At 40.7% G+C, this 22071-nt stretch overlaps 1 protein-coding gene across 1 annotated transcript in view; it reads right to left on the bottom strand.

The window, feature by feature from the left end:
- abcc8 (ATP-binding cassette, sub-family C (CFTR/MRP), member 8) overlaps positions 1-22071 on the bottom strand; it is a 72923-nt gene that overhangs the window by 1317 nt on the left and 49535 nt on the right. The window contains exons 18-37 of the mRNA XM_028584666.1: positions 21794-21832; positions 21278-21376; positions 18722-18806; positions 18297-18377; positions 17203-17340; positions 16810-16935; positions 14495-14591; positions 12123-12370; positions 9219-9385; positions 8148-8375; positions 7377-7469; positions 6403-6505; positions 5918-6031; positions 5176-5296; positions 4567-4697; positions 4365-4443; positions 4089-4197; positions 3332-3435; positions 966-1099; positions 551-613 (exon numbers count right to left, since the gene is read on the bottom strand). Of these exons, the coding sequence (XP_028440467.1) occupies positions 551-613; positions 966-1099; positions 3332-3435; positions 4089-4197; positions 4365-4443; positions 4567-4697; positions 5176-5296; positions 5918-6031; positions 6403-6505; positions 7377-7469; positions 8148-8375; positions 9219-9385; positions 12123-12370; positions 14495-14591; positions 16810-16935; positions 17203-17340; positions 18297-18377; positions 18722-18806; positions 21278-21376; positions 21794-21832 (2359 nt within the window). The remainder of the gene's footprint in view (positions 1-550; positions 614-965; positions 1100-3331; positions 3436-4088; positions 4198-4364; positions 4444-4566; positions 4698-5175; positions 5297-5917; positions 6032-6402; positions 6506-7376; positions 7470-8147; positions 8376-9218; positions 9386-12122; positions 12371-14494; positions 14592-16809; positions 16936-17202; positions 17341-18296; positions 18378-18721; positions 18807-21277; positions 21377-21793; positions 21833-22071) is intronic.

Below are 22071 nucleotides of genomic sequence, written 5' to 3'. Positions count from 1 at the left end.
AATTCATGATAATTCATGTGCCATTATTATACCGTGTCACCCATGTAATAAAAATGGCTGTTAAGTTCATGAGAAAGAAGGTTTTTAGTTCAGGAAAATGTTCCTCCACAGTAAATACCAGAGGTTACAGTAGCTTTTATTTAAGTCATCACAGGTTGCCCTCCCTTGTTTTATACGTTCATCTACGATATCTAATGTGAAGAGTTATGACATTTTCACATTCATGGATGTTCTTTTTTGATGATCACAAAATAACCTTAAGAATCCACAGGCAAAATTGTCCAGAAAGTCTGGCATCTGCTCGGATCTCCCCTCCCCTAATTTTCTCTCTTACCTTTTTTTAAATTTTCAGCACAATCCTACTGAATGAGTTCGACAGTTTTGCTGTCCACGCTGCACTCGTTTGTTGCTTTGCACCACTTTACAAGATTTGCATCAGCAGTGCAGGACGAAGGTCAGCGCTTTCAGTGGGAAATGGGAGAGCTGCATGCATTACTGTAAATGCCTGGCCCAGTGTGTGTGTGTGTGTGTGTGTGTGTGTGATACTCACTGCTATAGTAACCACTGTTCGGTCAGCAAAGGCAGTCATCACCACTTTCTGCAGGATGCTCTCCTGTGAGGGCAGAGGAAGTTGACTTACTTTCATGTTGACTGAAAATCAAGGACAGAAACAAAAGTACACGTGGAAGACAATTTAAAAACCCATTTTAAAATGTAACGTGTTCCTTCGTACTGTTGAACCCTTCATCAAACTCCGCCTCTCTCGTTCCTCGTCCCGGTGTGCCTGATTAAACAGTCGACCGCGTTTCCTCGGGGGCAGTGCAGCTGCGTTACAGTCAGCTAGAAATGATGTCGCTCTTTGTGACCGATCATTCAGGAGAGGGTCTTAAGTAAGAACACTGACTCCCCTCAGGCTCTGTGTGCATTTCTACCATCTTACACTGCTCGGGTTCCCAAACACTGACCGTTGCCATGTCTATGGACGCAGTGGCTTCGTCCATGATGAGGATGCTGCTCTTCCTGACGAAGGCTCTGGCCAGACAGAACAGCTGTCTCTGACCCTGACTGAAGTTTTCTCCTCCCTCCGTCACCATGGCATCTGAAAGGTGGGGAAAAAAATACATAAATATTCATTGTTTACATATTTATGTTCATATACAGTATATGGACAGGGGACTGCTTTTTTATGTAACATGTGACATTATATTGGTACATTATGCTATTATTAGAAATCAAATCAATCACCAAATCAGCCTTTTTTCATCTCAAAAACATCACCAGACTCGGGACATCACTCTCTGACTCCGTGGCAGAAACCCTCATTCTGCTCATTCATAACCTCCTGTTGGGACGACTGCAATGGGGTCTTGTCTGGGGTCCCCAGCAAAGCCCTAGACAGGCTCCAGTATGTCCAAAACTGGGCCGCCAGGGTCCTCACCCACACCACCACCTGGCAGCACATTACCTCAACCCTCATCCACCTTCACTGGCTCCCAATTAAGCCCCGCATCACATATAAAATCCTCCATTCTCACCTACAAACCCCTCCATGCCCTGGCCCCACAGTACCTCTCCGACCTCCTCCATCCATACACCCCCACCCCGAAACCTGCGGTCCTCAGACTCTGTATTTTCAGAGACAGAGCCTTTATTGTTGTTGTTGTTGTGCTCTGTAACACCCTCCCTGCAGATGTCTGCAATGCTACATCCCCTGGACATATTTAAAAAAAAAAAATCCTGAAACACCGCCTGTTCACCACAGCCTACAACCTCCCTTAGCTTAGCCACAGTCATTCTGTAAAGTGTCCTTGGGTTTCATGAAAGGCACTATATAAATAAAAGTTATTATTATTATTATTATTATTATTATTATTATTATTATTATTATTATTATTATTATTATTATTATTATTATTTCAGCTAAAGAGGACAAAGGTAAACAGCCATGAACATCCGGCTATACACATCAACATCTTATGGATTTTCCATTCACATCTCTGTGTTACGAATGAGGCCAAGTCAAAAAAACAATGCTTGAGAAACTGCTCTCCAGTGATCTTTCAGTTTAGAGTTTGTTTGAAAGATTTCTATTTTTTTTTTTTTTTGGGGGGGGGGGGGGGGGCACTTTTTCATCTTTATTGGGCAGTTAAATAGAAAAGAGATAAACAGGAACCAAGGGGAAAGAGAGAGGTATAACCACTGAAATTGAAGGTTTTATATGAAGCAAGGGGTGAGGTGTGGTGAATAGTTTAAAATAAAATTTTGTATATAGATATGAGAAAATAAAAAGGTATATTTTTTAATGTTTAGCATGAAATAAGTAAACTGTATGATGAAGTAAAACATTCATTTTTAATTTCACAAACTAACTACAACTGTACATCTTTTATAAAAACTCAACATCACTAGCAGTAACAAAGACCCACTGCAGTTAACTGGTCTGCTTTATATGCAACACAAGACTCTACACTGACACTGTGCTGCTCCTTTGACTTAATTAAAGGGCAAAAGGAATTGGCCATTAACCCCTGGGTTACAGATCAATATCTTAGTGAACATTTGTCTCCAATGAACATAAATCAAAGCAGCGAGTAGCTCAAGTTAAACATGTCACAGACACACACACACACACACCTCGCCTCCACCTCCACCTCCATCCTAGTAGAGGATGATGGAGATATAAAGAACTAAGTGATAAAATGCAAACCAACAGCAGCTAAACTAAGGCACCGTGCAGAGAGGAGGCCCCAGGAGTCAGCATGACAAGCATTCATCACGTATGTAGGTTACGCCTCTTGACGAGGAACGTGGCTCTCCGCTAATATCTGATCTGATAGTGAGACTGCTGGATTCTGTAACTATCGGGTCTACTGTGTCAGAACTGCAACCTGAAGCTGAGCTAAGAAGAATGTGCCTGTACACACAACACTGGATACAGCTCAGAAAGGGAGTTCAAAGATTCATGCTCATGTGTTTTGATCCAGCAGCCTGATCTTTGTGTTGAGACACGGGAGCAGCGAGGGAAGATTGTATTTATTGTACGGATCGTTGGCAGTTGACTTATATATATACCTAACTATAAATTCTGTATGTGTCTCCTTCACATATCTCACACTACTATCTTTACACTTGCCGGGTGTATTGCTGGGTACCCAAGGACGTGCAGTGTTGAAGTTGGTGCAATTTGGACACGCAAGGTGTTCAGTATGAATAAACTTTAAATTAACAAGCGAACAGAGCTCTGTGCAGCTGCGCGGATGGGGCTTTAGGACTCAGCAGATCAGCGTTTCAAACAGGCACTGCACTAGTTAAAACAAACAGATTTACTCACCCAGGCCTCCTGGGAGGGATTTAACAACAGGCTTCAGCTGAGCGATCTCCAGAGCTTCCCAGAGCATCTCATCTGTAGCCTTCATCTCTGGGTCTAGGTTGAACCTACACACACACACACACACACACACACACACACACACACACTTGTATTAATTTATCACTAACTTTAAAGTTAAAGAAGCAAAGATAACATTTTATTATGATCTATTTGAAGTAGTGTTGCTTATGATTAACAAATATTTCAACAATTTAGCTCCAGCTGCACTGTGTCATTCACACCTGATATGACTCGCTCTCTACATCACCTGTCCAACATATCTTTTCAATTTGTCGACCTATGTAAGCTGTCAGAAATGTCCAGCTGCTCTGCCGAGAGACCAGACGTGAAAATAAACTTTACGCTAAAATGCTTTCACGTAATCTAACTGATGACTGAAATATCCCAAACTACAGGCTGACAGCATTCACAGCTTCCTTTCATCTCCAAACATGATAAAGCTTTTATGGTCACTGCCGGTAACGTCTAAAAATAAACCTCTCCATCTGAGCTTTCGGAGGAATGTCCTCTTATCTACAAACCCTCAGCTCTACTCGTGCTTCCGATAAGTGTCTTTAAAGTGTGTCACAGTTTGCCAATTGGCCCGGTTACTGGAAACGTTCAGTGGTTTCCCTCTTCTACTGAAACTCGATTATCAGTAGCTCCGAATCTAAACTTCTGTGACGAGTCGTCCTGCTGGTAAAATAGATCATCGTACCGGATGGCACCGCTGAACAGGATGGGGTCTTGGAGGATAATGGACAAGCGAGACCTGAGGGTCTGTAGAGGCAGCTTGGAGATGTCGATGTCGTCGATCACAATCCTCCCTGGGAGAGAAACACACATCATGGATCCCACGCAATCACATCACACATAGACTACACTACAAAGAGCAGTCTTTTCTTACAAGCGTTGCATGTAAAAAAAATTTTTTTTAATGAACTACATTTCACATTACTATGAGTTAAATGTAAGCGTCGATGTTTTACTGTACCCTCAAACATGTCCACCATGCGGAAGAAGGCCAAGGAGAAAGATGATTTGCCGCTGCCTGTCCTGCCACAGATCCCCACCTAAAAAAAAAAACGACACGCCTTAATCATTATTATTGCAGACATTCCATCATGTATCATATTATATTATATATATGTCTGGCATTTGCGTTTCCTTTTCACAGGTTTCCTCAGTTTGGATACCTTCTGCCCAGGGTTGATGTGTGCGTTCACATTTTTGAGCACAGGCTTCAGCGTGGCGTCGTACCGGACGCTCAGATTCTGGATCTTGATCTCTCCCTCTCGGGGCCAGCCGTCAGGGACCTGAGACACAGCTGAGAACGACACAGGAACATCAGTGGATTTTAGCGTTCAACTTTTCTTTTTTTTTTACCCCTTGATATAATAGTTTATAATTGTTATCTCTACATTTTCGATCATTGGAGCCAAATTGAGATTTATGTATCATGCATGTATTTATTATGAATGCATTTTAATGTTAAAAAGACACTGGCCTCTTTGCAAAATCACTTCTGGCTGAAAGGAAAGCTGCATGTAAGACAGATTACTAGGATGTATAATGTGTAACGTAACTGATACAAGTGGGATAAAGATACAGATAGATACAAATAGATTTCTTGTGAGCATTATGATACCCCTTGGGTTGACAAAGTAAATGTAGTCTAACTGTAAACTTAAAAAAATAAAACACATAAACATCAGACAAGATGTTATAAGATATGATCTTTATCGTGCACCTGTTGAAAGAAGGTTTAATTTAAGATGGAACTGTGACTGTGTTGCTGCACTCACTGAGCAGTCCCTCGTAATTCTCTGGTTGAGTTTTGAGCAGGCCGTTTATCCTTTTGACTGAGCCAAGCTGTACTTCCATGTCTGCCAGGTTACGCACCATCCAGTTCATGTAGTTGGATACCTGATACATGGAGGCAGGAGAGAAGGGGGAGTGGGAGTGGGAGGGGGAGGGGTGGGGGAGTAGACACAAGTTGGGTAAATGTCACAGGCACACACTTCATTAGCTTTGTGATGCATCTGCCAGACAGTCCAAAGTGTTTGTCTATGTAACATCATTCATTCTGAAAATGTTTGAAATCACCAAATTTGGAGACACATGGTTTTCACTGGACACAAATGATATATTGAGAAAGATGCAAGTTTCACAAACATCTTGTACTATTTAGTTTATATGAATTAATTACAGTTCTATTTAGACATATTTTAATTAGATTAATCAGATACATTCTTTATAATTAAAACCTAAAAGAATGTGTCGTGAATATATTTTGAAATGTAAAAATAGAGTTACATATAGTAAGGGCAGAACATAGAACTTTATTCTAAATTGGGAAAGAAATATAACAAGTTTTGAAAGGTTTGGTAATCATGTAGAATATACACAATTTGCAGCGCAAACGTGAAAACCACCTGTATCGTCCTTAAAGAGTGCAAGTAAACAAGCAATAAAACTCATGCACACACACACACACACACACACACACACACACACACACACACACACACACACACACAGTCTCACCATGAGGGCGTACGTCAGTCCCAGCCCCACCAGACCGGTGGACAGCTGGTTGTAGAGAGAGTTGGTGATGGAGGCTACAGCTGCCACCAACACCACACACGCTCCAATGTACTCCTGCAGAAAGAGACATTGAGAACTTTACAGCAGGGAGATCATTCTAAAAAGGTAAATACAATAACAAATGTGTGTTTATTGTCAACACACACACAAAAAAGTGTTGCTAGTGTTTTCTTTTGCTTCTGTGCACATAAATCCACAAACACCTGAAGCTTATCGCCTCTGCTGCTGTGATGAGTCGATAGATAAAACAGCACACGAACATAGAATGTGATGTTATTAAAGCCATTAAATATTCTATTTTTCAGGATCCCAACAGAGGGAGCCAGCAACATTAACCACAAAAAATGTGAACCATCTGTTGTCTGACAAACAGTAAACAGGACTGATCTGCATGTTAAAGCACTGAACAGGGGATGGATCATTACCATGCGGACCTCCAGCCAACGGTTGGCTGCTGTGAGAAAGAGAGAGGCGATGTTGTTGGCGTCAGTGTACTGCAGTAACCTCTGTCTGAACCTGGGCTCATACCTGCCGATGGAAAAAGACACGTTTATGCTCTTATGTCCTGAGAGTCCACCAACTTGTTACTGCTATTTTCACTCGAGCATTTTCTGGATGTCTCTGTTAATTTGCACATTTTTGGCTATTTTATTTTTTTTCTACGTAAAGCACTCTGAACTGTGTTTGTATGATTTGGTGCTATACAAATACATTTGAATTAAATGAAATGTTGCAGCGTGAATGGCTCAGTGTCAGCATTAACCAATGAACTAACTATACTGGTCTTTTTATTCACATGATAGATATGTTATTATCATTATAGTAAGTGAAATGATAATAATTACACAATTGTTTATGGACAATAAGGAAATTTAGTCATTGAAAATAAGATTTTTGAAATAAGGTAAACATTTCAACAATACACAGACTACAGACTATACGCACAACATATTAAACACACTCTGGACATGTTGGAGGACAAAAATAATTACATTCTGCTTTGAGTAATAGTTGTGTCTGACATGATTTTTCAGCAAAAAAGTAAAATTACTAAAATGACATCTACTCCTCTCTTTATCAAAAAATTCAGTGTGTGTGTGTGTGTGTGTGTGTGTGTGTGCACTGTAGTTTTAACATTTCCACATCAAATTGCATTGGCTTCCAAACTAGTTGTGATGTCACAAAATCATCTAGTTGATCCCCTTCAGCAGATGAATGTGAAAACAGCTAGTCTAGTGTTGAAAACTGCACATACAGTACATCACTCTGCACACAGTGAAGTAACAAAAAGCACTTTTTTTTTCACAGTTTATATCCCTCTTAAACAATGTTGTACAATAATCAGCTACTAATCGTTGCTCATTCACTTAAGACAGTTTGACCTGTTAGTAATAATTACCTGAGGGCCCTTATAGTGGTGAGGCCTTCCACTGTCTCAGAGAAGTGGCAGAGTAAAGGGAGTTGGGTGCTGTCCTCCAACTGCTGCAGGTCCCTGACCAGAAGACAGAGGACACAGTGGAGAGGGAAATATCAACTGAAGCAAAGTTCAAGAAATATCAAAGATCGTAAGGTCGGAGTGGCGAGGACAGCATAACTGCGGGGTGGAACAGTGGGACAGGTTCCCGAGAACAGTTGAATCAAATGAAAAATGATTTCACTGGCTTCACTGTGACGTTCTGTCAGAACTTTAATTTTGATGAGGTAAATATAATTTCATTCACCAATCAGTCCGTGCATTATGGGGAATCTGTTCCCTCTAATTGGGAACTCTGTCTCAGCTCAAATCATTTTTGCCAACATTATCATTATTCAACTGTTCAATTATATTTTCATTAAATGTCTTCCTCCTCCAAACTCTCAGGAATGTTATTATGGTAGAAAAATACATACTAACTCTTACTTTATTGAAATGTTATTATATTTTTGGACCAAAAAAAGTCAAATCAAACATGTTGTGTCATAAAACAATACCAGAATCAGCCTTTAAAAACCTCCTGTTATTGGTGTGTTATTGCAGTATGTTAACTCCTCAGATCGTAAAGAAAACAACAACCTCACATTGAACATGGCCCGGGTGTCCTCAGTGGGAGTGGGAGTGGGAGCTACAGCCGCAATTACAACATCTGATGAAAACACGCAGGGGACAACAGGTGCATGATATCCGACTCACCTTGAGGCCACCCGGAAGTATTTCTGGATGAAGTAGCAGGTGACGGCCAGTGGCAGGAGGGCGATGAGAAAGATGGGGGTCACGTAGCAGATGACGCCCAGAGCAGACACACACAGCAAGGTGGAGCGGGAGAGGCACTCCAGGGTGGTGGGGATGTGCTGGTCGATTGTGTTTGTGTCTGTGGAAAACCTGTTGAGGATGCTGCCGAGCGGAGTCGTCTCAAACAGCCTGGAGGGATGAAAACAATTAATTTACCCTTAGAATCCAGTTTATTGCATCTGTTTTATATACTATTTTTGTATAAGTGAAATGAATATATGCGTGTACTTAGGTCTGTGTGTGTATGGATGTACGTATGCGTATGTGTGTAGCCATGCACATACTTAGACTCATCCTTCTTTTATACATGCTTCATTGTCCCTTTTTTTATTTTATTTAAAAATAATTTTACTATTTCTTTTGTCCTATACACAAATCACAATTGCACTGAAAACTGTTGTTTTTGAAAAAAATGCTAATAAACAGAGTTTGAAAAGAAAAAAAAGAATCCAGTTTATTCATTATTAATGAAATGAATTATTTTTGTTGTTGATTAAGATTGTATTCTTCCTAAAATACAGCCTTAGTTACTTTTTACTTACTAAGTTACTTGCCATAATTATGTTTTAGAGCTTTCCACATGTTGACAATAAGACATAAGTTGTAATATTCAACATGACTCTGCTCAGACATGCTGTGCAGTCAGCGGGTTGAATTAATGATTTCATGTGAAATACATCTGTTTATTTAGCTGTGTAAGTGATTGTATGTACAGTACATGCAAGTGTGTTATGTGCATGTGAGCGTCTTAATGTAAGTGATGTCTCCTAGGTTTTGTGTAAAGAAAGCAGATGGTCTGAGTAATGGGGTGTAAAAAGGTGCTTTTAACTGCATTTTCTCGTTTAAATGATCTGTTTCAGCACACACAAACGCTATCAGCGAGCAAACATATTTCTCCCTTTCACACGTCACGAGGCAGAGCACGCGCACACACACACACACACACACACACACACACACTGAGCGTCGGACCTCATGGGGGCCAGGATGATCTTGTTGAGTAGGTTGTGGTGGAGCTCCTTGGCCACTTTGAGGCCGGTCCACTCCACAGCCACGGAGGTGAACAGACACAGGACGATGCCCAAGCAGCACAGCACGCTGAACACTGACAGATACCACGAGTGACTGAAGCCACATCCCTGCAGAGAGAGAGAGAGAGAGAAAGAAAGAACATGACTGCAACTGTGTGTGTGTGTGTGTGTGTGTGTGTGTTTGTGTGTGTGTGTGTGTGTTTAAGAAAGTGAGAGGGTGGCATGGGGATGCAGGAGTGAGGAGTGCTGGAGCAAACCCACACTGCACAGACCAGCTTACATGGCGCATCGATTGGGTTGGGTCGTGGATAATTAGACGGTAAAGAGAAATCACCTCTGTGTCTGCCTGAAATCACAAGCCTCAGAGGGCTTTACGTTCTGTACAATGTATGGCACCTTCTATCCTTAGACTTTCATGGAGTCCATAATATCAAACAATTATTTTTACAATAACTACATTTATGAAACTATGAATTAGCATTTTGACTCATTTTAAATGAAAATAAATGAAATCAGGAACAGTTAAATTCTCACTAAATTTGGTATTCATGACATAAAAAGTTTTACACTACTATTTGTCACACTAAAAGAAAACAATCAGGGATATAGATGTAAAGAAAGCCACATCACAACAGACAATAGAACCTGATATCACGCACAAAATGATTGACAAGTCTTCAAATACACAGACTATATTTGATACACAGTTATGGTATCATAGTTTATTAACATCAGTAACGCCTTGGGCCCAAGGCTAAAATATATTGTATTTACAATTGTTGCTCTCCATTCAAAGCTCAAATGCTTAAATTATGTATGTAAATACTATATATTGGTCAAACAAATTACAGATTAGGCTTTTATAATAATCCATTATATCAAAGAAAAAAGGCACTGGGCCCTGGCAGAGACTTGAAGTGTCAGTAATGTGTCAGAGTTTGTGTCTGCTAGTAGAACAGGACTTACGAGTGTTCCCACATGGATAAGTCTACGGCACACCCCAGATTAGATAAACCTGGCAAATACACACCGAAGCTCAGCCAAACAACATGTCCATGGCATTCAAGCGACAATTTGCACTTAGCTGTACATTCAGTGTGTGTGTGTGTGTGTGTGTGTGTGTGTGTGTGTGTGTGTGTGAGAGAGAGAGAGAGAGAGAGAGAGACAGAAGTGAAGAAGAGACGACTGCATTGCTTTTATTCGATAGGATGACACAGTGCACTTTAAACTGCTGTACCCCAACACCAGTTATCTCTGTTTTTAGCCTCTGTGTGAAATGTGACTTGGCATTGTAATTCACAGGACAGACAGACAGACACAAACACACACACACACACACACACACACACACACACACACACACACACACACACACACACACACACACACACACACACGTGGACAGTTAATAATAGATCAGCTTCACTGACTAACATTAATAATAGATCAGCTTTACTAACATATAAACTACCAACAGCTGGTGAACGACGAAGCTTAACCTTCGCTAGTAATGATTTTGTGTTTCTGAGCATGAGTGTGTGTGTGTGTGTGTGTGTGTGTGTGTGTGTGTGTGTGTCTGGAGACACACACAAGCTGACACCAGCTGTCAGTGGTGACATACTGTTGCCAAACGCAGGGTGACATGAATGACACCCATTAGTGTGTGTGTGTGTGTGTGTGTGTGGGGGGTGTGTGTGTGTGTGTGTGTGTGTGTGTGTGTGTGTGTGTGTGTGTGTGTGTGTGTGTGTGCGCCAGTCAGAAACTCTATTGGGGGAAGAGGTCTCTGACAAAAGACAAGCTTTAAACTGAAAAAAGGTTAAGTAAATGTATGTAGGTGACAAATTGTCTTTCACTCACAGACACAGACACTGTCTGTTGTTTCTAAATCAGGATAAGTGTTTATTTCGGATCCTTTAAGTTGGGACTAAAAGCATTCAGAAATAATTTCTGCAGGTATTTCGACCAATGAAATCTACATGAATCAAACCTCTGCATCTTTGCATCTCCCAGCAGCACTTTCTCTGAGACTCAACGCATTCTGTTTCTCTAACACGCAGATGAGTGTGAGCTGCATTTGCTTCAGGGTGCGTAAGCAAACACTCCATCTGGATCCTGGCAGTGTCTGTCCGCTCAACTGAGATTCACAAGAGATTTACTGAGAGTGTAATTTCACTCCAGCATGGTCTCAAAAAAACACATGATTAACTGTTGACTACTTTTCCACACGTGTTTGTTTAAAATCAGGGCTGTAACTATTATTTTCATTATTGATTAAATTGCAGATTATTTTCTCAATTTATGTCAGAAAATAGTGATCCAATTGCTTGTTCTGTCAGTCAGTCAAAAACCAAAGAAATCCAGTTTACTATCACATAGGAGTCGGACAATGTTTCACAGCCTTGTTGACTTGTGACCCCTTCAAAATAGAAGTGTCAGAAGTCTATAAGTCACGTAAGTCAGTAAGTACATTTTTAAGGCCCCTAAGATCCAAAACTATCCAATATTTTACAAAAAAATGCAAATATTTGAGAAAGAAATTCATACATGTGTTGGAAAGCTTTTTCTTTATCTTTACTACTCCAAAAATAATCTCATGAACCCCCTCAGATAAGGCACAGCGGAAAAAATCTGTATTGAGAAGCAACTAGAGAATGTGTGGCTTTTTTTTAAAATGACTTAAACAATGATTTAAGTCCATATAGTCAGGGCAGTGACAATCAAGCAAGAGAAAGGACTTTATGACTCTAAAAACTGCTGATTAACACAGAAAAAAAAAAAAAAAAACGATTTGGACAGATAACAACAATCACATCTCAATCAAAACCAATGCCGATCAGCCTCTCACCTGAACGACGGTACAGTTCCGAGCTGTTGTTACCACCTTGGCCGCGATGACATGTGACGTCCAGTGTGCCAGCCAGTAGTCGATGGCGACCATGAGGGAGTGTTTGAGCAGCTGTGACAGGAGGAGCAGGATGAGCAGGAGGACCCCGGCGGAGGACAGGTAGGTGCCGCAGGAGCGCCAGGGGATGGTGGCACGCTGACGCATAACCTGCGACAGGTCGTCGTCATCGTCACTCTCCAGGGATTCCTCTGGGAATACAGATTTGACAGAAAACATCATGTCTGTGTTTAACTGTGGTCTCCTCTGCTGTGACTCATGGCCCATATGCTCTCTGACATTTCTGACATTCCTCCTTCTTCCCAGATATTACATTATCTGGTTTTCTCTCTCTGTAGTACAGCAGATTAATTGCATATTTCAAGAGAATCGTTCAAATTGGTATAGAAGCATGAAATTTGGCACAGATACTCTCTAAGGGTCACTTTTTGGGAAAAAGACATTGGCCACCCAAAAATTCAACATGGCGGCCATTTTTTCAAGATGGCCGCTATTTCTGTCAAATGCTCATTATGTCAATCGTTCAAACAGTGATGTAGGCATAACATTTTGTGAAAATACTCTCTTAAGAATGTTTTTTTGGAAAACGGTGCTGGTCCCTCAAAAATTCAAGATGGCAACCTTTTTTCAAGATGGCCGCCATTTCTCTTGAATCCTTTCATAAATTTTTGATAGAAATGGTGGCCATCTTGAAAATGGTCGCCATCCTGAATTTTTGAGTGGCACATACCTTTTTCCAAAAGAGTGTTCCTTGAAGAGTATTTCTGCCTAATTTTATAATTGCATCACCATATGAACAATTGAAATAATTAATATTCGACAGGAACGGTGGCCATCTTTAAAAATGGCGGCCATCTTGAATTTATGAGGGACAAGCATCTATTTCCATTAACATGTCCTTTAGAGAGTATTTGTATCAGATTTTATGCTTGGATCACTGCTTGAATCATTGATATAATAAGCATTGAATAGCAATGGCGGCCATCTTGAAAAATGGCTGCCATATTGAATTTTTGAGTGGCCAACGCCTTTTTCCAAAATAGTGGCCCTTAGAGAGTATCTGTGCCAAATTTCATGCTTGTATACCAAAGTGAACGATTTTGTTACTAATCTGCTGTACTACTGTGCTTTTTCTGACACAGGACTGGACGAGCAGAGAATAAATAACAGAGAAAGAGGGCCAAAGCAGAGGAGAAACCCCAGAGAAAGTCTGCTACAGGCTACTGCATATACGTATATTCATGTTCTTCAACACCAAGCAAATGCTCATTCCCACGAATGGCGTGTTTTTCAGGGGGCACAGGAGCAGCCATGACACACTGACTGTGGCTGAGAAGCTAATGTTAACGTCCTCCTGCGTCCTCCCCACCCCTGATGTAAATATATCACATCACATCATGCAGCAAGCTTTGGAGGCTGCATGGGGGAGTCTACAAGCCGGTGGAAGCAGGAGAGTAGAGGAAGAAAAGACTGACTAAATGAATGAATGAATAAATAAATGAATGAATGAATGAATAAGCCTACTGCTACCACCATCTACTGTGCAATCATGCTGGCATTAACTAGGCTTTGAGAAGCAGTAGGGCCAAATGTTTGGTGAAAAAGAAAATGATGGATGATGAGATTCTAACATGGTGGCAGAAGCGGACATGGCTGGGAGTTGCTTGCAGCGTCACAATGCTTCAAACTACTTTTCTTTTTTTCAGTCCATGCTGTTCTGGCCACACCTGCTCGATCAAACAGAAGGGCAGCTGGAGCCATTTCACAAGTCCACTCAGGGGTGCCACCAGCACATGGGAGACAACACAGGACACAGATAAAGAGTACAGTTTCTGCACCTTAGCACCTCCCGCCAAAGGGGCACATTCAACAGCGGAGCCACATAAATGTTAAGGATCAGATGTGTCTAGCTGGAGGCTGCTAGAGAGAAGGTGGTGTCATATCTGGTTGCTGAGAAAGTCTAAAAGAAGCCAAGACACGAGACACCAGACCCAGAAAAAAGTCTGGAGCATTTAACACCCATGCTATGTTTGTTTTCATATACACAGGGGAGAATAAATAAAGAACAGGGGATTTGTAGTCATTCAAATAATTGCAGACATTGCAGCAGGTGTTAGCATTCAAAAGAAGCTGATGAGCTTACGCTTAAATGTAATGTAAGAGGTGCTGCTCCTCAGCAAATAGACACAACAGGGGAAGGGAAATGATATTCTGCCTTCATTATTATCAGTAATCACACACACTATATTATCGGTAAAGTACTGACTGCAGTCATACATCATGTGATCAAGCTGTTGGTTGCTGAGACCCCTCACCTTCCTCGTCCTCTTCAGTCCTGGCGGCGTCTCTGGAGTACATGGCCCTGCGCAGGTTTTTCCTCTCCAGATCTGTCATACTCGCCGCCTCCGTCTCCTGGAGGAGAGATAAAGATAAACACGTGATTCTCTCCAGAGTACTAAAGACTATAATCTGAGGAGACATTAAGCAAACATCCAGGTGATCAAATTGTCATTCCAAGCAGCACTGGATTGTTTGCATCTCTTTCGAATCTATAAAACGAAAAGCAAAGATTCAAAGTCGTTACGGATTCATCAGCACTTTGAATGTCCAGTTGTTAACCTCTGGATCCGTCAGGCTCTTTAGGGCTACTATTTCCTCTAAACCCGACGCCCAAGAGCCATGCAGGCTGAGCCAACGTTTCCATCTCTAAAGAGCAAGGACACACACACACATACGCAGCCAGATAGCTTATTGAACAGCTCAAACCCACACAAAACTGGTATACTCTTAGCTGTGTAAAATGTGTTATTTTAAAAGGCTATTTTTAGAAAGGGTATTTTCAGGGTGCTGTGATGCTCAGTTTAGTTCAGTCAACATAAAACCTCAGAGGTTTCTGTGAGCAACTCTCGCAAACACATCTATTTGGTTCTCTCTGATGCTGTGTTGAGTTGTAAGCAGTAAATGTAAAATAAATGCTATATATAATCACAATCAACTGTGCAAATGATTACATGATTACATTCTGTCAAATGAAAGAACAACAATAAATCCCCCTCAGCATTAATATTTCTACTGTGTGCAGTTATAATACAATTCAGAAACATCTGTATTTTTTCGCTTTACATAAATAACATTCCTGATATAATCAAAGCATATACCGCACACATCTGCCATGTGTATATATGTATATGTATATATGTATATATATATATCCATCCCGGGACACATCAGCGCTGCTCCTGGCAACTAAAGGGGTGTGTCTTCATGGAAAACAACACTAAAACACCCTCTATTTTGTTTTCTAAACATTATCATTATGACAATATAGGCATGTGCAGAATAGGTCTTAAACAGTGTTGGGCAAGTTACTGAAAATTTGTATTTAGTTACAGTTACTAGTTACTTTTAAAAGTAATTTAATTACTTAATTACTGTATATCAAAAGTAATTAGTTACTAGGGAAAGTAACTTTTAAGTTACTTTTATGTCTGCTTTTTAAATGTAAATATGAACAGTACTGAACAGTCAAACACAATAAACATAATTTTTTGACCTATTTATTGCAATCAACAGGGCAACAGGCCTTCAAATCAAGCAGTAGGGCCTAGGCCTAGTACAAAAGTCCCTTTTAATACTTGAAATGAAATAACAACTGTCTCAGTCATTTAACAGTGTTTTTTTTTTTTTTTTACCACATTAGGCCCAATTAAATAAAAGTGATTGGCCTACAGTATACCCAGCAATCAATTTATTCAGGCTTATCGGCTGCACTGCAGTCAGTGTAAAATCTAGCTTGTTTGCATTAGAGTGCGGATCGGGCCACATTTTTCTGTCCGAGCCCGGCCCGTCGGGACCCGACGGTACCCGACGGGACGGTTCGGGTATCCATCCTCTAGTTTGCATGCGCCTTCAGCATCCGTAGGGCTGGGGTCTTTCGCTTCTAGCTTTGTCAAAGCGTGTTGCTTCAACAGGTGCTTCATAAGATTTGAATTGCTACTCTTCGATGTGGATAGGTTCTTTACACCTGCACATAATTGAGAACTCAACACTACATTTTTTTCTTTAATTTTGACGTGCGAAAAGTAATGTCTGTCATATGCGGTAGTTAGAATGCACCTGCGCATATACTGTGGTATATACGGTAGTTAAAATGTGCCTGCGCATATACTGTGATATATACGGTAGCACCCAAAACATGTGTGTCACTGCTCACTTTTTACTTGCATCAGGAGTTCAGAGTAAAGAAGACTAAATGATAAACTGCCTCCTTTGTTATCATTTTACAATGTCCATACCTCCAGGAGAGAAAGCTCATTCTATCTGCACTATCTGCCATGCTGTGGTTTAATGCTCATTGTTCAATTGGTATATCATTGCGCCACCATAAGGTCCTGCAACGTTAGATCAGTAGCAGCTAAAGTAGTCTCTTGTAGTGTCTTCTTGTCTGCAAATGTTCATTTTTCACAAAAGAGAGTAACGCGTTACTTTGTAGCGCGTTACTCCCAACACTGGTCTTAAAGGTAAAGTCAGGGCAGGAGAGAAACATAGCAGAATGACATGACAGTATAATTTGAATTTTTGAACCACAACGTTAAATGGCGTGGGCTTTCGTGGTTCTAGTGTTAATCACCGTCTCAAACTCCTGGTCCTGTCTGTGCATCAGCGTTTTCCATTGCTCAAAGAGTTCAGGCTCAGAGTTCTGGATGTCCTTCAGAGTCCCTTCAGTCTGGATAGTACCATCTTTCATGGCAATGATCTAATAACAAAAAAAAAAAACACATACACACAAAAATAGAGAAGAAGAAATGCAATCTTTAGTATAAGCTGACACCGAAAATCAATCTTTATGCACTCATATAACAGCATCACAAATGGACTATCTTATCAATTACTGTTCATTTTAAAGAGTAAAAGGCTCTGTTAATCTACAGTTTATTTAGTTGGTTAAGATAATAGCTGTAAATACCTCTGTTTCACACACACACACACACACACACACACACACACACACACACACACACACCCAGTCTGCGTGTGGTAGATACTGAAGTTTGTGTGTGACCAACACCACCGTCCTCTTCTCCTCTCTCAGGAGCTTGAGCAGACCGTCCTGCATCAGATGGTCACTCAGATGGATGTCTAAAGCAGAGAATGGGTCATCCTAAAAAAAAATACATCAGCAGACATTAATAAGTATTTAGCAGCAATATCAATATTTAGCAGTCAAAGTTAAAGTTTAGAAATAAACTTTCTTAGTTGTTATTTATCAAGAAATCAGCTCCTGTGCACTGTGTGGGTGTGTTTTAATTAGATTTGACTGACATTGGTTTGATTGATGCACAGAAATACAACTTTGATTGATCATTTCGGTTTTTTTTTAGATTAGATTATTTTGTGGCCATTTTTCCACCTTTAATGATAGGAAAGCAATGAAAGGGGGAGAGAGAGGGGGAAGACAGGCAGGAAATCGTCCCGGGTCGTACTCAAACCCTTGACCTTCTGCGTCGAGGCATGAACCTCTGTATATGTGCGCCCGCTCAACCAACTGAGCTTCCCTGGACACCTTTCAGTCATTTTTCAAGAAAAAATGCCCAAAATTCCAACTTTCTTTTTTAATGTGAGGATTTTCTGTTTTTCTTTTTCATATTTGAAAGTAAATTTAATATCTTACTGCTGTAGACTTTAGTCAGACAAAACAAGCAAACTGACAACAACACTGTGGGTTCCGAGAATGTCTTTTTTAACATTTCATAGACTAAACCAACCCCTAATCTGCAGATTCAAGGATATTGAAGTCCTAGTTACAAACATGTATTGCAAAGTGATTATCAACTGAGTAAAATACACCAGGAACTGACATTTTCAAACTGTCAGTTGAAAGTTGCATTGAGCTTTTCAGCCCCACAGCTGAGCTTAAGAGAGTGTGTTGCTATTTTCATCACGTAGGAAGGCATCAGAAATAGAATCACATCTGAGTCTTCAAATAAAGCTTCAGAAACAACGTTTCACTGTGAATACCAATAGACTGTCTGCTAACAGGGTTAATTAAAAGGTGCAGTGCAACAACTGAAATCATTCTTTGGATCAGAAGATGCGTGAGTGAAGAAGAGGACTCACCAGAAAGACCACGTGGGTCTGTTGGTACAAGGCTCTGGCAACGCTGATACGCTGTTTCTGTCCCCCTGACAGGATGATACCCTGCACCAGAGGGAAAAAAAACTTTACAACATTTTACTACAAAGAGGGATGAACAACATGATTACATCCATGAATGTGTGTGGCACTTTCCCCCAGAGTAACAAAGGAGATCATGGTTTATTTCCCACATTACTGGTGCACAAAGAAATCCAACATGACATTGCTTTGGCTGAACAAGGTCAGTCCAACTCCCTAAGCACACAAACATTAAATCCGGGTTGCACAGTAATGATGATAAATGATTCTGCAGTACAGTGAGCCACAGTGGGAGCTATGGCCAGATCTGAAAAATAAAAAAGACAGAGGAATTCAAAGACAATCGTATATTTTACTGTCATACTGACCCGCTCCCCAATCTCTGTCTGGTCCCCTTGTGGAAGGATGTCAATGTCAGGCTGGAGAGAGCAGGCCTCGATGACAGCATTGTACCTGGCAGGCACAAACAGAGACAGAATACAGATGAGGACAGAGAGCAGCCGCTAATACCAGCCAGAAGGAAACTATGGGTCTGCTCAATATTAACTTATTGGCTAATAATCTAGACAGTAAATGAATTGGGATGGATGGATGAATGGATAGATAGATAGATAGATAGATAGATAGATAGATAGATAGATAGATAGATACTTTATTCAACCCGAGGGAAATTTTAGGCATCCAGTAGCTTAGACAACCATAACACAACAAACACGTACACACATATACTGTATCTCACATACATACAAATGACTGCTACATTATTAATGTTATACATATCTTTATCTATCTATATACAACTTTCTCTATCTATATAAAACTTAAGGTGTTATGTATGCATAACACAACCCAATAAAAGTCTGAACTGAGCCATGAACACTCAAAATAAAGAAATGAGTTTCAGCAGCCTATGTGGCCTAACTCTGAAGATTTTGCCCTGAGCGCTGAATCAGACTCGCTTGAACAGACAGACAGAATGAAGAGATGAAAGGCAGAATCAGAGCGCACAGAGACGCACTGGGGACACTCAGGGCTGCATCAGAGTTCAGATTTCAATGAATGGCATGTTATTCATTATGATGTATCGTCATTTTTATATTATCCATTTGGAGCTACCCGCATGGTCTTGAAAGTACAATAGAAACGACGCCGCACAACATGACAGGTTAACATTTTTCTAATTGTTGAAGCTTTGAGAATTATAGGATCTACAAATATGGTTTCACAGGCCAGAAGTGGTTGATTAATATTAATGAACTGAATGTGCCCTCACCAGTTAATATATTCCGACAGTTATAGTCGGAATCTAACAATTCACAATGGTTCATTGATTTATTAATCCACAGTGTTATATAATATAAGAACCAGTCAATCTCTTGCAGCACACTTCCTGAGCAGTTACTCTGCCAGATGCATGGCTACATGAATGTCTTATAAGCAGGACAAGAAGCCCAAAACCTGCACTGGAAAAAGGACAAGTTAGTTGAAAAATATTGTGTCAACTGTATCGTAGGGCTCGAGAAAGACAGAGGAGACAGCAAGGAGAGGCAATGCAGGTTTGGCAAACATCTCAACAGCAACAAACCACAGCTGTCCTTCTGATGTTTTAAAAAAAAAAAAAAAAAAAAAAAAAAAAAGAGTCCATTAGACCTAGAAAAAGCCTGGCCACAACCATAAATCGAAGCAACTGACTTTTTTAGAAAATACCATTTGTTGTGTGGATGAAAATGATGAGTCTGTGCAATTGGGTTTGTGTGTAAGTAAAAGACAATGTGTGTGTGTGTATTTTTGATTGTGCTCATGCAGGCTAAAAACAGCATTTTGTTGTTGAGCCAGGAGTGAGTGAAACCGTAGAAGTTGCACAGCCAAAAGACACCTTCTGCCAAGTCTGGTCTGGCTCGAGGTGTCTTTGTGTCAAAACAAGTTATTTGGGAAGTCAAGCTCTGGCTTTTTTATACTGGATTGAAACTGTTGACTCAATCAGGCATCAATACATCCAATTTACCACAGTGGCCTCAGGGAGCAGAAAGGTTTTGGCTCTATTTTGGCCTAACAGCTTGGCCTGACAACACACTGATTAATCCGTTATAATGAACAACTCTGAATGTCATTTTAAATGAGAATGTCCTTAGACAGTTTTTCGGGGATTATGGGTTCCACACTGACAGCAATGAAGCAACATAATGTTCAGTTGTTAATGTAAGGAAGACATCTTATTAGTGGATACAAAGAAAAGAGTACAGTCTATAAAGTTGTGTTCAATGTGAAGCACATCCACAAACTAAAAAGATTAAAACAAAAGAGTTTGCATTGAAAACAGAATGTTGGAATTCAACCTTGACCGATCTAACTAATACACTCAGTTGCCAGTTTATCAGGTACACCTAGTGAAAACTAATGCAGGCTTATACATCAGTCGGCCAATAAATCCGTCCTTCATAGAGGTTATAATGTCCTTTGACCTGCCGTTTGTCATTCTTTCAAGGAACATTCAAAAATAGGATTTCTGTACAGTGGGCAGCTCTTTTTCAGCATTGATGAAAAAAACTTAGCTGAAATGTGTGTTTGCTACTCTTTCTGCAGTCCTTCATTAGCAATTTGCAATTTTTGTTTTTGTATAATGAATTACATGTATTTGTGATTGTTGTGCCCTGGTGGCCTCAGGGTGTACAGTGCCAACTGGGACCAGTGATGTCTGTCGTTTCCCATCTTTGGCCTCCAATTTCTTGTCATCTCTTTACTGTTGACTGTCTAATAAAATCATAAAATCTCTGGTAAGTCACATCTGTTTCCAGTACTTGCAGTGTGCAGCACACTCCTATCGCCCTATCCAACAGCAGCACCTGTGGAGAAGTTCAGCACGGTTTAAACAGACATAACCTCTCATACCACCATTTGGGTTTGGTGCAGGTATAAGGTCTTACCTCGGTTTGATCATGGGCATCTCAAAGGTAATGTTCTCCACCAGTGTCGCATTCAACAGCCAGGGCTTCTGGGAAGCGTAGGCCACAGCGCCTCTCTTCCTACCAGAGGTTTATATACACATAGAGAAGTGTCAAACAATCAATAATCTGTTCTCTATATATGTTCAAATTTGACTTCTTAATGAAATTTCACACACGGGTTACGGTTAGGAAACTATTTGACCTCTGGACCACAGGGAACCTCCTCAACCTTTAATAGCTGGTGATGCATTATAGAAACTCCAGTCCATAACCTGGTCCTGGTCCAGAGATCATTAGAGACTGTGGCGTATTTGTGTAGTCAGTATGTAGCTGAGGGTCGGGGGTAAGTGTGTGAGCAGAGGGAATATCTGATTCTGTATTATCTTCGGTGGATTTCTAGATAAAACATGATAACTCCTGTTCTCCTCTGTGGATAATTGTGATGCGTCTCCATGGAGACCGCCTGGTGTGTGGCATGTTGTTGTCTGAGCTCACCTGATTTCTCCGTCACCTGCTGCATCTCTGTCCGTGGGACTGCAGAGAAAATATCAAACATGCACACAAAAACATGAAATAAGCCATGCTGTCCCCTTTGAGATAAACAGATGATCAGCTCCACTTTCATCCTGTAATGATTAACAGAAAACACACACACACACACACACACACACACACACACACACACACACTAACCCATGTAGGCTTCCCGCACTATGGCAATCATTTCACTGCTCAGCAGACCAAACAGCAGGCCAACCATTCACTGCCCTACA

The sequence above is a fragment of the Perca flavescens genome, chromosome 8 (genome assembly GCF_004354835.1).
Source record: "Perca flavescens isolate YP-PL-M2 chromosome 8, PFLA_1.0, whole genome shotgun sequence".
NCBI classification, from domain to species: domain Eukaryota; kingdom Metazoa; phylum Chordata; class Actinopteri; order Perciformes; family Percidae; genus Perca; species Perca flavescens.
This window is presented reverse-complemented; position numbering and strand designations above follow the sequence as displayed.